This window comes from Pseudomassariella vexata (assembly GCF_002105095.1).
Source record: "Pseudomassariella vexata strain CBS 129021 chromosome Unknown BCR38scaffold_4, whole genome shotgun sequence".
Classification (NCBI taxonomy): domain Eukaryota; kingdom Fungi; phylum Ascomycota; class Sordariomycetes; order Amphisphaeriales; family Pseudomassariaceae; genus Pseudomassariella; species Pseudomassariella vexata.
The window spans coordinates 2,610,249-2,624,389 of record NW_024467959.1 but is presented as its reverse complement, the minus strand read 5'-3'; the positions used below and the strand labels follow the sequence as shown (position 1 = coordinate 2,624,389).

General features: G+C 48.8%; 4 protein-coding genes across 4 annotated transcripts; 1 reads left to right on the top strand and 3 right to left on the bottom strand.

Annotated features, from left to right (window-relative positions):
* Positions 1-3,095: 3,095 nt before the first annotated feature.
* BCR38DRAFT_483299 (uncharacterized protein) lies at positions 3,096-4,705 on the top strand (the record flags this gene model as incomplete). Its single annotated transcript, XM_040863609.1, has 4 exons — positions 3,096-3,183; positions 3,496-3,818; positions 3,951-4,034; positions 4,151-4,705. The coding sequence occupies 4 exons, from the start codon at positions 3,096-3,098 to the stop codon at positions 4,703-4,705; spliced, it is 1,050 nt and encodes a 349-aa protein (XP_040718312.1).
* A 791-nt stretch (positions 4,706-5,496) lies between these two features.
* Positions 5,497-7,413, bottom strand: BCR38DRAFT_427907 (transaldolase). The gene is made up of 4 exons (XM_040859862.1): positions 7,200-7,413; positions 6,984-7,014; positions 6,612-6,901; positions 5,497-6,537 (listed from the first exon to the last, which is right to left on the bottom strand). The coding sequence occupies exons 1-4, from the start codon at positions 7,233-7,235 to the stop codon at positions 5,917-5,919; spliced, it is 978 nt and encodes a 325-aa protein (XP_040718311.1). The 5' UTR covers positions 7,236-7,413; the 3' UTR covers positions 5,497-5,916.
* Positions 7,414-8,215: 802 nt separating this feature from the next.
* On the bottom strand, positions 8,216-11,655 carry BCR38DRAFT_162880 (uncharacterized protein). Its single transcript, XM_040853791.1, has 2 exons — positions 11,500-11,655; positions 8,216-11,273 (listed from the first exon to the last, which is right to left on the bottom strand). Exon 2 carries the CDS (start codon positions 11,196-11,198, stop codon positions 8,541-8,543), a length of 2,658 nt encoding a protein of 885 aa, XP_040718310.1. The 5' UTR covers positions 11,199-11,273; positions 11,500-11,655; the 3' UTR covers positions 8,216-8,540.
* A 1,138-nt stretch (positions 11,656-12,793) lies between these two features.
* On the bottom strand, positions 12,794-13,748 carry BCR38DRAFT_456372 (superoxide dismutase; the record flags this gene model as incomplete). Its single annotated transcript, XM_040861908.1, has 5 exons — positions 12,794-12,816; positions 12,877-12,973; positions 13,028-13,179; positions 13,259-13,438; positions 13,736-13,748. 5 exons carry the CDS (start codon positions 13,746-13,748, stop codon positions 12,794-12,796), a joined length of 465 nt encoding a protein of 154 aa, XP_040718309.1.
* Positions 13,749-14,141: the final 393 nt, after the last annotated feature.

The window sequence follows — 14,141 nt, the reverse complement described above, 5'->3', positions numbered from 1 at the left end:
GGGGAGAGTCCAGAGGAGGATGCACTTACATGAGTCGTGCCTTGCCGCACTCAACAGACGGCCCGAAAACTGGTTTACAATTGCTTAATAATGCTCATCATCCTAGCAGATATTGATCCACATTACAAAGCTTGATCAGATTGATAAGATTAGATTAGATTTGTAACCTAGGTAATATAATGGACAGGATTGGAGAAAACCGATAGCCCGTCACTGCAGGCCGACCTCGCACATATCATAGCAACCAGGCTCTCTCATCTACGGCAGGCTGACTGCTTTCACTTTACTCCGCAAATCGTAAGCGAGAGAAATAGAAAACCTTACATATGCCTCGCGTATAATATTGGAGAGGGCCTCACAGAGACGCCTCGATCCCGAAGTCACAGACGCACTATCCTCAGTAAACAACATCGATGCTAGATCAAATGACATATTGAGAAGCCGAAACTGAGCAGATGTCTCTGGCAAATTTTTTTCTCATCGCAGCTGGCAGCTGGAGGACAGTGTGGTTCCTAGAACATACCTTCTCCTTTTGCCAATCACGAGAGAGACAACGGGCACAGCGCACACAGGATTCCTAACATGGCAACAACCGATGCAAGACACTCAGCTTCGGCCGCATTTTTTTATTTCTATGTTGCATAGCACCGATGATCCCCACCAAAAAAGCCGCAGACTCGTAGCGCAGCGGTGGAAGCGGTCCCCACACCATAGTGATAATTTGGATGCGGTATATCTCCACCTTATTACCCAAGCACCCACATACTGATCACCACAAATGGATGTGATGAGCATCATATTCATCGTATTCACAGTCTTCGCGGGCTTACATAGCGATGAATAATCCTGCTCTCTCTCTCCTCAAGAATTGTGAAGCGGTGAAGCATCGAGATCTTGATCCCTACACAATGCCAAAAGAGCGAACTGTCTCCATGGAGAGAAAGTGACAAGGGGCTGGTCAGCCTAGCTTGGAATTCCGATCGATTTATGACAACCACGAATGGCTGTTGCAGAACATTAGACTATACAGATAGCTTTGATCTTCAGTCTTAGTTCAATGAAAACAAGAAACCTCCTAGCCTGTTCATGAGGAGAAGCAGCATCCTCATCATGTGTCATAGGGAAGCTCAAGAAGCCATCTCTCCAAGACGGCGGATACGATTATTAGCTACCCAAGTAGAAGTGTAAGACTATTCACCGCATAAGCACCTCACATAGGCAAGTCACCCTAGACGGGAGTTTATTCCAGCTTGTCAGTCTCGACATCCTTCCCAACAGAGCTACTCTGAGGGTTGAAAGGCCTTAGAGCCTCAGGCAGTGATGGAGCCACAAATATCTGAGGCCTTTGTGTCACCTGTGGCTTGACCCTTTGGGAGCCCATTTAGCCTGTAGTTTCTCCAGCTGATGAACCCTTCAGATTTATATCTTGGCCCCTCCATCTTCTCTCCAGCCTTGAAGGAAAGAATTAGCACATTGTGTCCGGACCAGTCTGTCGATGTGACCAGGGGTCTACCGTCGTCACAACTATTTATGGTCACGGAAATAAGGTAAGCAGTGCATCGTCTGTCCACGTTCTGTCAGGGGGTTATTCAAAACCTGTTCTATCTCCCAGGCGACGTATCCGTGCATAATTCACAGTTCATATTAAAATATAATCTGATACTACGGCAATGTTTAGTGAAATGACTGCCGCTCAGATTCCTCCTCGGAGCATGATACCGGGCGCATGTTTAGGAGGCTGCTGTCACACCCTGACGGTACCATTTTCTACAGTCACCTTCAATGATTGAGTCTGGTGTAAGTGTATATTATTGCGTATGTTAGAGTAAGTTTATGTATAATACCCTTTTTATCGATGCTTTATTAGACCATAGTTGACGTATGTTACGTAGCCTGCAAGTCGTCATTTCATAAGCTCCAACAGGCCAGCAACTGCACCATTGTGGCGAGAAGTTCAGGATGTCTTTATTACAGACCATGTTCACATGATGCGTCGCCTAATCATGTAAACATAGTTAGCATGTCTGGGAAATAGAGAAGGCCGTGGGAATAATAAAAACAGTTTCCAACTCAAGCTTATTTTTTGAGACAAACTTTTCAGACTTTGTGATGACTGTGACACAGGATGATAATTAAGTCGTACGTGATCCAAATAAAAATCAGTGTGGGTCTTTGACACTTGACTGTGAGTTCATCAGGTCCTTGGATGAACGCATAGCTCCCGCTAGTATAGATCAGAGAAGAGTAGCCACCTCATCGATACTGTGTGTCACCGTTATCAGTATGTCCCTGACCTCCCTGGTTTGCTGAACAGTTGTGTGTGTAATATGCACTTAGTGAATTATATTGCCTTGGTCAGATGGTATATTGATAACTTGGGGGTTACCCCTTTAATGTGTATGAGCGTCTGCTCACCAACCCAGGTATGTCGATTGTCCCACTCCTCTAGATACTCTATGAAATGTCGGACAGTAATCTCATTCTTCACTTCTCATTGTCATAGTGTAGATTATGAGAATTCTCGATGAAAGGCAAATCTTTTTTTACTGTAACCTTGATTGTTCATTCATTCGTCAACCCCACCATCCCAGTCACCACTTCAAAATCATTTGCCTTGAACTGCCGACGGATCTCCCCATAAGAGAGCGCAAATGAGCCGTAGTGACCAAGCCAGTCATGTAGTTTACTTGAGAGCGCGAAACATGGCGGTGCTTCAGGAATCAGACGAAACAACCGAAGCGGTATTTTGCTTTCGGTAACTAGTCAACGATCCATGGGGCTGGTTCGAGAACCATGGGTCAATGCATACCAAAAGTGATCCCGAAAGAGTGCATCTCTCATCATCGATTGATGAGAAGGAACTTTGCGCTCAGGTTCCCATTGATTCGCCCTGGCCCAACGGGTTACAGAATCTTGTGCGTCTGAACAGCTCAAACAGTTGGGGAAGGCTATTTGACTGCCTGTGCTATCCTAGCCTGGGAAGATTTATCGAATGGTAGGCATATAGATCTTGAAGGATGGGACAACGCGGATGATCTTTTCACCTTCACCAATATACCTGCACATCGCAAACAGTTTAAAAACCTTATACCGAAATGTATCACCTCGGGCTCCAGAGTAATCTGTCCAATGTGGTGTCTGGTCCACATGATGATGAGATGGCTTTCGGAGATCTTACCGTTGGTGTATCCACGATATTGGGATTAGACAAGTCTGGGCCTGGTCTCTCTTGGGGTTGGGGTTGATATGCAGACGAAGCTTTGGGTGTATCCGGATTAGAATGTGATTGGTGTTTAAACACATTTAGCCTTTGATTCACAGTCTACAGTAAGCACGATGGTCCTCTTGTACATGGGCACATTGAAGAAATCTGAAAAGTGCAATAGCTAGTCAAGTATATAGAAACGTTGTGTGTCCCGACTAAACCTCTGTGCTAAATATCGAGCCTTAATCTACTCAATCAACACGCATCCTTCACATTACACATCTCCACAGCTATCCGTCAAACCAAAGTCCACCAGATCATCGTTAAGATGCCTTCGTTCAAGGCGATCATAATTATCTGCCTGGCGTCATCTGCCGTGGCAGTGCCCATTGCTATCACCACGCCACAGGGTCAACTCGACAATGCTCTACCCGCAGCGTCCATCACCCGCCGGAAACTTGAATATGCATCCAACCTCAACCGCAAGCGAGACATTCCACTGTATGCCAACTCACCCATACCACGTGACTGCGGCAGCAGCTCGGCTCAAGAGGAAGCCGAGAGACAGCAACAGGCCGCCGAAGAAGCCCAGAGAGAAAAGGAAAGGCAAGAGGTTAGTATTCATACGGCAAATTATCCCCTGGCAAGATGTTTCCCAAAGCTGCGACCTCCGTTCTGATCTCTGTGACACACAAACGTGCAACAAATTCCATAAGAATTTGGCTAAATTTTGAATTCGCATCAGGCCGCTGAAAGAGAGGCCGAACTGCGCAAGGAACAACAAGAGGCTGCTGAGCGGGAGTCTGAGCAACGCAAAGAAGAACAAGAGGTCAGTATTTCTGATCTACGTGATGCCCCATCACAATCTTCCAGACATGGAGATCAGACACCAAGACACCAAGACACAAGATACGACAACAATTTGCTAACACCTGGCTGCGATAGGCTGCGGAAAAAGCGGCTGAGAAGAAGAAGGAGGCCGCCGAGCAGGAGGCTCAGGCCAAAGCCGAAGAAGAAGCGAAGAAGGAGGCTCAGGCCAAAGCTGAAGAAGAAGCGAAGAAGGAGGCTCAGGCCAAAGCTGAAGAAGAAGCGAAGAAGGAGGCTCAGGCCAAAGCTGAAGAAGAAGCAAGGAAGGAAGCTCAGGCCAAAGCTGAAGAAGAAGCAAGGAAGGAGGCTCAACAGAAGGCTGAAGAAGAAGCGAAGAAGGAGGCTCAACAGAAAGCTGATGAAGAAGCGAAGAAGAAAGCTCAAGAACAAGCTGAGAAGGAAGCCGAGAAGGAGAAGGAAGTGCAGAAGAAAGCTCAAGAGCAAGCTGAGAAGGAAAAGGAAGCGCAAAAGAAAGCTCAAGAGCAAGCTGAGAAGGAGGCCGAGAAGGAGAAGGAAGCGCAAAAGAAAGCTCAAGAGCAAGCTGAAAAGGAGGCCGAGAAGGAAAAGGAAGCCGGAAAAAAAGCTCAAGAGCAAGCTGAGAAAGAAGCTGAGAAGCAAGCTAAGAATGCTTAGAAGGAAGCCTAACAGCAAGGCGAAAAACAAGATGAGAAGTCGAGCAACACATGAGTGCCACGGCTCGCTGGTCACTTGCTCATGTCATGTTGGGCTCAGAGTTCAGAAATTGTAATGTATGGGTTAATCTTCAGTCTCGGAGTATGACTGTGGAGGGAAGTCAGGCGAACCAGTTTGACAATGGTGGGAGAACGGAGATGGGGTCCTGGATGACTTCAGATCTGTAACTTGAGCTGCCGATCACATACCCACTCAAGATGTCTACTACCACTTTACCTTAATTTTTAGTGAATGTTCCCTGTACAACGTGTTCCCCTATCCCTGCCGTTAATCCCTTTACCCAATGTGGGAACAAATCGACAAAATGTCCAAGATACCATCTGGAGATCCGCATACTGTAATTAACCGCGCTAGCGATACACGAACGTAGGTAAACACCACCCAGTCATGACCAACCAAGGCATTAATTAGGAGGCTAAGTAAATTCCATGGTCCTGTTGTTGTTGTTGTTGTTGTTGTGGTTGTTGTCTGAAAGTAATCTTCTCATAAGGTAATGTAAAGCCTGATAGCTGGATGTCTTATTTGGCAGGAAACAAGAACTATCAATTGGGAGGCAGGCTATATTGAATGACTCTGTGTCAGATTATGCTTCATGTGAGACTCAAATCAGGAGTGGTGGCCCGAATTGACGGTTATTCCTTGACGCGATACCAAAGTCACCCGTGATGTTGGCTATCAATATTGACCTAATTACTTATAATACACTGGGCGGGCCATAAAACACACTGTCTTGACTGCTCGTCTTAGATCTTTATTATGCAATACCAAGGAAACGAGGCACGTTTGGTCCTTTCATTACCATATGCCCTCACAATTGATCGTGACTGCTCGTCTTAGATCTTTATTATGCAATACCAAGGAAACGAGGCACGTTTGGTCCTTTCATTACCATATGCCCTCACAATTGATCGTGACTCAGGGCATTCGACCACGTTTAAGCCCGTGTAACAAATGAAAATGAGAGCAGCGTTGATCTTACATTCATGTGTCCTTTTTGTTTTGACACCTGCTATGTATGTAAATCATCCTCATCCTCATCCCCACCACCGTACTTGATCTTTAGCCAGTGGAATTAATCAATATGCTTTGTTTATTTATTTGCCCATCCCCTTCAAAATCGCCGTTACGCTGTTTGCGACCCGATCGATGATTTATGCCTGCACCTTCTTCTTCAGGATGTCCTTCAGAGTGTCAGCGTCAGCAGCGAACTTGCTGATTCCCTCGCGCAGCTTCTCAACAGCCATCTGCTCCTCGTTGAAGTCGAAGCGGAACAAGGGCTCGTCGTTGATGTAGGTCTTCTTCTCGATATCGAGGGACGAGGCGGCGGCAGCGTCGAGCTTCTTGGGGACGACGTCATTGGAATTGAGAAGCTCTTCGAGCAGGTTGGGGGAGATGGTCAAGTAGTCGCAGCCGGCCAGCTCGGTAATCTCGCCGATGTTGCGGAACGAGGCGCCCATGACAATGGTGCTGTAGCCATACTTCTTATAGTAGTTGAAGATGGACTGGACCGAGGCGACACCCGGGTCCTCCTCCTTCTTGTACTCCTTCTTGGTCGAGGCCTTATACCAGTCGAGGATGCGGCCGACGAAGGGAGAGATGAGGAACGCGCCCGCCTCGGCGGCAGCGACGGCTTGCACCGTGGAGAACATGAGGGTCAGGTTGCAGTTGATGGCGTGGTCACGCTGAAGGATCTCGGCGGCCTTGATACCCTCCCATGTTGCGGCGATCTTGATCAGGACGCGATCTTTCGAGATACCTTGCTTCTTGTAGAGCTATTGGTGCGGCATTTTTTTTTTAGCTATTGTCCATACTGCCTCTGTTCGTCGGAGCAGAGTGGAGAACCTACCTCGATAATGTGAAGGGCCTTCTCGACGGAAGCCTTGGTGTCGAACGAGAAGCGGGCATCGACCTCAGTGGAGACCTTGCCGGGAATAATTTTGAGGATCTCCTGGCCAAACTCGACCAGAAGACGGTCGAGAGCAGCATCAACCTGGTCGTCGACGCTGCCGCTGCTGTATTCCTTCTTGGCGTACGCAACAGCCTCATCTATGAGCTTTGCGTATTCGGCCTTCTTGGAGGCGGCCAGGATGAGGGAGGGGTTGGTTGTGGCATCTTGGGGCTTGTATTTGCCGATGGCTGTTTCAATCATCAGTCTGTGGCTAGTTTGGGAAGCGATGCGTCGAGTAGGTCGGCGCCGAGAGCTGGTAGGGTTACTAACTTGCGAAGTCACCGGAGTCGCACACGACGACCTATTCAAAGACGGACAGATTAGAAGAGTCCCAATTGTGGCATTTCCGAGGAGAAAAGGGGAGAAAGTCTTGTAGCAGCGTGCGCGACATCGGAACCAATTCCGTTGAGCGTCGTTCGTCAAGCTCTCTGCAAATGGAGGGGCATTTTTTTCAAGCATCACGAGGGGTAAAAAGGACGAACATACAGTGCCAGTGGCCTTGAGCTGATCGAGGGAAGACATGATTGTGATTGCTTTTTTGTCGAGTACGTGAGTACCAATGAAGCAGTGGCAGGAGTAGTAGTTCTCGATGATTTCGGCACTGAAGTAGATTGGGGATTCTTGATGTAGTTATGTTGGGAAGCGGCGGAAGAATTGAGTGAGGGTCTTTTTCTTTAAATCGTCGCAACCTGGCGGGGCTGGCACCGTCATCTTTACATACGTAGTAATTGAGCTGCGCTGCCAGTTGCCCCTCTATTTTCCATCTACTCGATTCGCCCCGCGAGAAACAGCACGATGCCGGACCGGCCGGGCCACAGTACTCCGGCCAAATGTACAGAATGATCGATTTTGCAATAGTCTTGACTCCCTGTTTCGTTCCTAATAACGCTCCCGCATTCTAACCTCAATGCTTGCCCAATCTCTCTGTCTGTCATATCTTGACATTTGCCGTCAAGGGTCCCGGAATTGCGGATATAGCTCCGAGGCTTCCCTACGTTACTGAGCTCCCGTGGAAATGGGGTTTACTCATCCACGCGTCGTGCGGGCCCTTCTCTGTACGTGGCGGCTGGTTTTGCAAAGGGAACCTTGATTGGAGCGTTTCCAGTCTTGACTGGTCGTCAGGGTTGTGTCGTGCGGTTTGATCTGCCACCTGTGCATCGAGTTTTATAACGCAAATTGCATCAGCAGCTGTATGGGCATGTCGGGCTCGGAGCTCCCTGGGAACCCAACCCCCTACCTTAGCTGAATGAAATGGCATTCTGCAACTTCTGAGCTCGACCAACTTATTTGAGATCCGTTCAAGATGAATTATAGCAGTCTAGTACTGAAAGCAATAATAATACCATGTTCAATCGATTACCTATTAGTTCTTGCCAAGCTTTGCCCAACAACTCTGGCGGAAAAAGGCAGTTTCACACTCACTCCATTACGAGCAGGGGTCTTCGTCAGACTCCCACTTTTTAACAACTACTCGAGCTTCAAGGTCGGCTACTCATGACGTGGGTGTGTCCAATTTTTCTTCTCTTTCTATGATTTACTGTAGTCAACATCATCTGGCATAGGGATGGATGACGGATTAGACATATATGAGCAACTGCTGCAAGACGATTATATTGGAAGACAATGATGCTTTTGTATGAGCAAAAGTAAAGGCTCGTGATCCCCCGCAATAACGATAAGTTCCCTTCAAGACCTATAACTATGCTTGCCGTACTTTTTGTATACCCCGAGTTTTGGTTTCCGCAACGAACCTATGCAATAATTACTAGCCTCAACTCAAGCTGACCGCACTCTTTGATTTGGCTATCGTGGGACGCATTCACGGACTTAGTCCTCAGTGATATCACCATACTCCCACATGCCTAGTCTCTCCGCCTTAGCCTTGGATTGCACCTGGTTAAGCTTCTTCAGCACGTCGGCGCTCACGGCTCCCCTCTCCCAAGCCTTGAGCTTCGTAGGCACGAGAGCAAACCCGTTGGCGATAACCTCCTTGTTGATCGAATCGGTGAACGTGTTGCCGCTGACGGACCCAGACGCCTGGGTGTCGAAGAGGGTGATGTAGCTCAGACCCTCCTTGGTATCGACGAAATCGAAGCTAGCAACCAATTGTTTGTCCGCTGTGGCCTCGTAGATGAAGTTCACGGCGTCACGGAAGTATTCTGGTGCCGTGGGAAGTTGGATAAAGCTCAGCATGGTGTCCATAGCCTGGCCCTTGAGCTTCTGGGGCGCGAATTGGGGTTGGTCCAGGGCTCGCAGTTGGGACCACGGGAGCTTTTCCGAGTTGCCGTAGTCGATGTAGACAACTTCAGCGATCTTGGCCGTGCGGTCGTTGGATCTAATCTTAGCACGGTACCACTGTCCGTCGTCTGTGAACTTGGCTGCCACGAAATCACCAGCCTTCGGAGGATTGACGAGTGGCTTGTTGTTTTTGGAATCGAGGTGGAACTTCTTGAATTCGTTCATCATGATCTCCAGGGCTGATGTGCCCTTGCCAATTTCCTGGACCTTGAGTCTTCCATTATCGTCAATGTTGGTGACAACGACTTCACGGTAATCAGTAGGCTTCTTGTCCGTGGCCGTAGTCTCGGCTGCAGCTTCAGGGGCTGCGACTGCTTCCTCCTCGTCCTGCGAAGGGTCCCAGTCATGCCACATCCCCTTACGGCCTTCCTTGGCTCGCTTCTCTGCGGCGTTGAGCTCAGCAGAATTACCGGCCTTCTCTGCAGAATATTGATGTACGGATGCGAGACCTTCCTCAACCAGGACTTTGGCAAAGCTTTCACGGTTGATGTATAGCTCACCGATGAAGCCGCCAACCTTGTCAATGTCGTGGACGTCAATTTCCACATCACGCTGGTTGCAACGGCGGTTGGCAAGATCCAATGCATCTTGACCAAAGGGCTCACCTTTGTCCTGGGGCAATCTAGGGGCTCTCGGTGCGCGGATACCACCAAGAACCATGGTAAGCTTGACGCCTTCCCGCGGGATCAGTACGGTAAATCGAGATCCAGACTTGACAAAGTCAATAATTCCAGGCACCTTCTTTTGACGTTGGAGGGTAGATAGTTGGATCTTGGCTCGTTGGACGCTTTCCGATGCATCGGTGTAAGTCTTGGCCTTGTTGGGCTTGCCAGACCAGATACCCTTCTTCTCCGCTTGGGCAGTCTCCTGGGCAACAAGAAGCTCGTCGTAGTTTGGTGCTCTATCAGTGTCGTCCTTTCGGTGCCGGATAACTGAGCACCATCCCTCCTGGACCAACTGGAGGTTGATGTTCTTGCCCTTCTCGGTGACTGTGGCAACATCGCGAGCCTCAAAGCCCTCGGTTGCAGGCTTCGTTCCGTCAATAACAACCTTGACATGCTTGCCGATCAACTTCTTTCGCAGGAACTCCTTCGCCTCATCCCTGAATGGGGCTTCAGATGCTTCCTTTGCTCGTGGTCCGCGAACGCTGCTCAAACTGATCTGCTTCTCCTCCCCAGCCTTGGTTCGCACCACAATCAGGTCGGACCCGATGATCTTGGTCACAATCATGTCCGATACACTGGCTTCACCATCCTTAACGGTGCTGTTCTTGTGCAGTCGAAGCTTACCAATTTGTGCTTTCTTCTCAGCAGCTCTCAGGGGCGCCATCTTCTCGCCAAGCATGGTCGAATGGTTGTCGTTGCATCGAGCCAGGCCGTCAGCCAGAAGGAATTCGGCAATACTTCCACGGGGATGAAGAATATGTCCAATAAGTTGGCCATGCGGGCTTACTCCAACCATCTGGACTTTGACATTCCGCTGCAGTAGGCGTGTCTCAACGTAATCACGAGCTTCTGCACCATACTCTTCTGCTGCTTGGTTTGTGCCAGTCAACTGGTTGGTTCTTTCCGTGGTAGGTGTACGAATGCCAGCAACCAGAGTCATGACTTGCAGATGCTTGTTGTCGGATAGCAGAAGTCGGCAAAGCCAGCGATCGCCACTAAAGACTCGTTCGACGATGGCGTCAACAGTCTTGCCCTTCCACTGTTGGAAGAAGTCTGGTGTGCCGAGGTCGTTCTGAACCTCAATGATTCCACCTGTGCCAGCCCAGAGACCCTTGCCCGCACTCTTCGCTTGCTCCTCCAACGATCGCAGAGTGTCAAGATACTCCAAGACATCTTCGGATTCTTCCTTTCGTCCGGCGTCCTCACGAACCTTGACCCAACCAGCCTTGACAAGCTCATCGGGGAGCTTGGTTCCATCGTGGAACTCAATAGTACCATAGTCTCGACCAGACGTTGGGATGTTGTAGGTGATTGTGCATTTCATCTGCTTTCCCTGCACCATCTCTCTCAAATACTCCCGGGATGGGAAGGCGTACGGCTCGTCACCCTCCTTCCTCAAGTGCGGTGCAGTCACAAAAGCCAAGGAGAAGGTGCGTTCCAGCGCTGGGTTGTTCGGATTTTTCAGGATCAGAGTGTCGCCACTCTGGGTCACCTTCACCGCGGCCACAAAGTTTTTCGCCATTCTCGGAGTTGTAGCTTCGATTAGAAGCTTGGAAACCAGAGTAGTGCGCGAGCGGCTGGATTGTCTCCGGAGGAACTATATATGAAGTCAGTAATTTACCACTTCGACATAACTAGTTCACAGCAGACATGTGGAGTCCCAAGGCCCGAGAGACTGATTCAGGAGTGAAGGGTGGTGCTCAAAGAATAGACGTCATTGATGTTATCAACTCCTCCACAACCATATTGCATAATGCTTTCAATAATAGCATTGAAAAACACAGTGGGCAAGAAGACTCTTCATCACTGAAGACTTTATTCACCTCATAAGCCTACCCAGGGGGAATGACATGGTCATTGTTTGAGGTCTGAGGACTCAGGTTGCGGTTGATCCATCCATCTTCGCCCACCTGAGAGGATTTGAAGTCCATGAAAGCCGATATTGACTCCGTAGCTTGAAGACAAGAGCTGGGAATTCGGTAGGGGTCCGTTTGGTAAAGGATCAGGAGACCCTGCAGGGTCGGTTGCTTGTGTAGGGAGCAAGGATGTGGTGCAATGACCCGTAACAGATGGGTTCAGAGGTCAACCTAGATAGGTGAACCAACGGCATTGAAGGCTATCCTACCCACATCTGCTCTCTCCAGATACATGGATAGCTCGTTCGGGTTGAAGCGGTACGCATAACTCATACAGACAATGAAAGCTTGTACTCACTCACGTATTGCAATATGCCTTGCTAAGCGGTCGGTGCACCTTGGTCTGATGCTCGGTTGGAATGCAGAAAACAACGAACACGATGTAGAAAAGGTCGAGTATCTGCCAGTCTTGATAGAAAGTACTTCACTGGATGTTTGTACTCGAGGTCGGGATTGAAGGTTCGTAGTCAAACTCCAGTCGTTACTTCGAATTTGACAGCTTGCAATTGACGGATTGTGGGGAAATTGATGGCAGTTAGAGACACTGGCCAACGACAGCTCAAACAGGGGTTAAGCGAGGCAGCGTCGCAGAACGGAAGCTATATAGCGGGGTCTTTCAATGAGGGGTTCTTGAACCTCTGGACCCTGATGGACCTGCTTAAACATTTCACATAATCATCTAACAATAATTAGATGATCATTATCTCGTGCAGTTATACAGTAGTATTATTTGAACGTAACGGCTTGGACTATAAACTTGCAGTCTGAAGTAACTTTAGGTAACGTGGTTGGGTATTACAACTGCTTACAACGTAAAGGATACTTGGAATAGCGTCAAGGCGGGGTCATGTGGGGGGTGAAGGGGCGCTAACGGTCAGAGCTTATGTCGGGCACGCGATCACATTATACTCGGGGTTGCTTTGAAGTATGCTTGCGACTACTATGTAGTTTTCATGGGGACAGATTTACACGTCTTGGGCATATACATTGTCAACTCTATCCTGAACAATCGTAATTTGGCACTGGGCAAATCAATGTGACGTTGACTGTCATAGAAAGCTTGAGCATGATGCCCAGTTGTCTGAATTCACGACAATTTTGACATCACAACATGCTATTTGCTTCCCCTAGAAGACTGTATCATTCTTTCTGCATCTGCATTTGACTTTTCAAGATATACCCTACAGTCAAGAAAAAATGTCTAGTTGGAGATGCCAATGACACCTGTTTTCACGATCAGTTTCCATTTTTTCAAAAATGTGTAGGAAATGGAATGAAGCATACCACAGGCAGGTCGGCCACCAGCATTGCCAGTCTTGAGAGACTCCTCGTTGCCACCCTTGCCAAGGTCATCAGTGCCGGCGTGAACAACAACAGTTCGCTATAATAATGGTTAGCGAGGAGCCATCCAACTTTTCGAGTGTAAATTTCTTACGCCAATGACGCTCTCGGGTCCGATCAACTTGATGAACTTGTCATCAACCGAGCCCTTGGCGTTGCCCTGGGCGTCAGTCTTGAAGTTGCCGAGGTCACCAACGTGGCGGTTCTCGTCGGTGGGAGCACCGTGGGTTGCGCCATGGGGGTTGACTGAAAACAGTCAGTATCTGAACCACTCTTTCTGCCTTGTTTCCAGCTTGTTCCTAGTTTGGTACGTATGTAGACGTACAGTGGGGTCCAGCTGAGGTGCAGCCGTTCGTGTTGTCACCAAAGGTGTGGATGTGCATGCCACGCTCAGCGTTGGCATCGTGGCCAGTGATGTCCCATGAGATCGTTGTAGGGGCAGACTCCGAGGCCTGCTCGAAGGTGACGGTACCGGTGATCTTGGAGTCACCTCGGACGATGCACACTAGAAAATGTGATCGTGGTTAGCTTTACTGATTGGTTTGTGCCATGGGGATAGACGTGAGGCTCTAGGAGGTGGTGACAGGGGTGCCACATGGCGGTTGCATCACGGCAATGATGGATTGCTCCCGTGAAGTTGAATCTTTGGTGGTATGATAATCTGTCCATCAAGGTCCATTGTCTCGGGGACCTTGAGGGTAATCCGCGCAAACGTGCTCATCACAGTTCACCCTCCACGACCGGAAAGCCGGAAAGCCGGGATACGAATAGGAAATTGGAGTATATATATTTCTAAACTTACCAGCCTTGACCATTTTGACGGATTGTAAAAATTTGATCTTGGGATCTGGGTATGTTGACTGATTGATATCACGTTGAGAGGAGTGTGCCAGTCAGGAAAAAAGAGTATGGATGAGTTGGAGGTCGTTACGCACCCAGAAGAGGGGATTCTTCTGCTCTTTCACTATTTCGGTGGGCTTCTTCGGACAGCGAAGGTTGCAAGTGGGGGGTTTGTCACTTACAACCCCACTCAATTGCAAAATTAAGTCCGCCGTCATACAGCCAGCACTGAGAGGGGACGCTTACAAATGATATCATCACATCACAATGCTTGCGACTTCGAGGGGGGATAAGCTCAAGCTCTTAATTTAGTCGCCGCCGTCGGAACTTGAATTTGGTAAAGGCCGGTCTTCGGTGCTAAATCTACA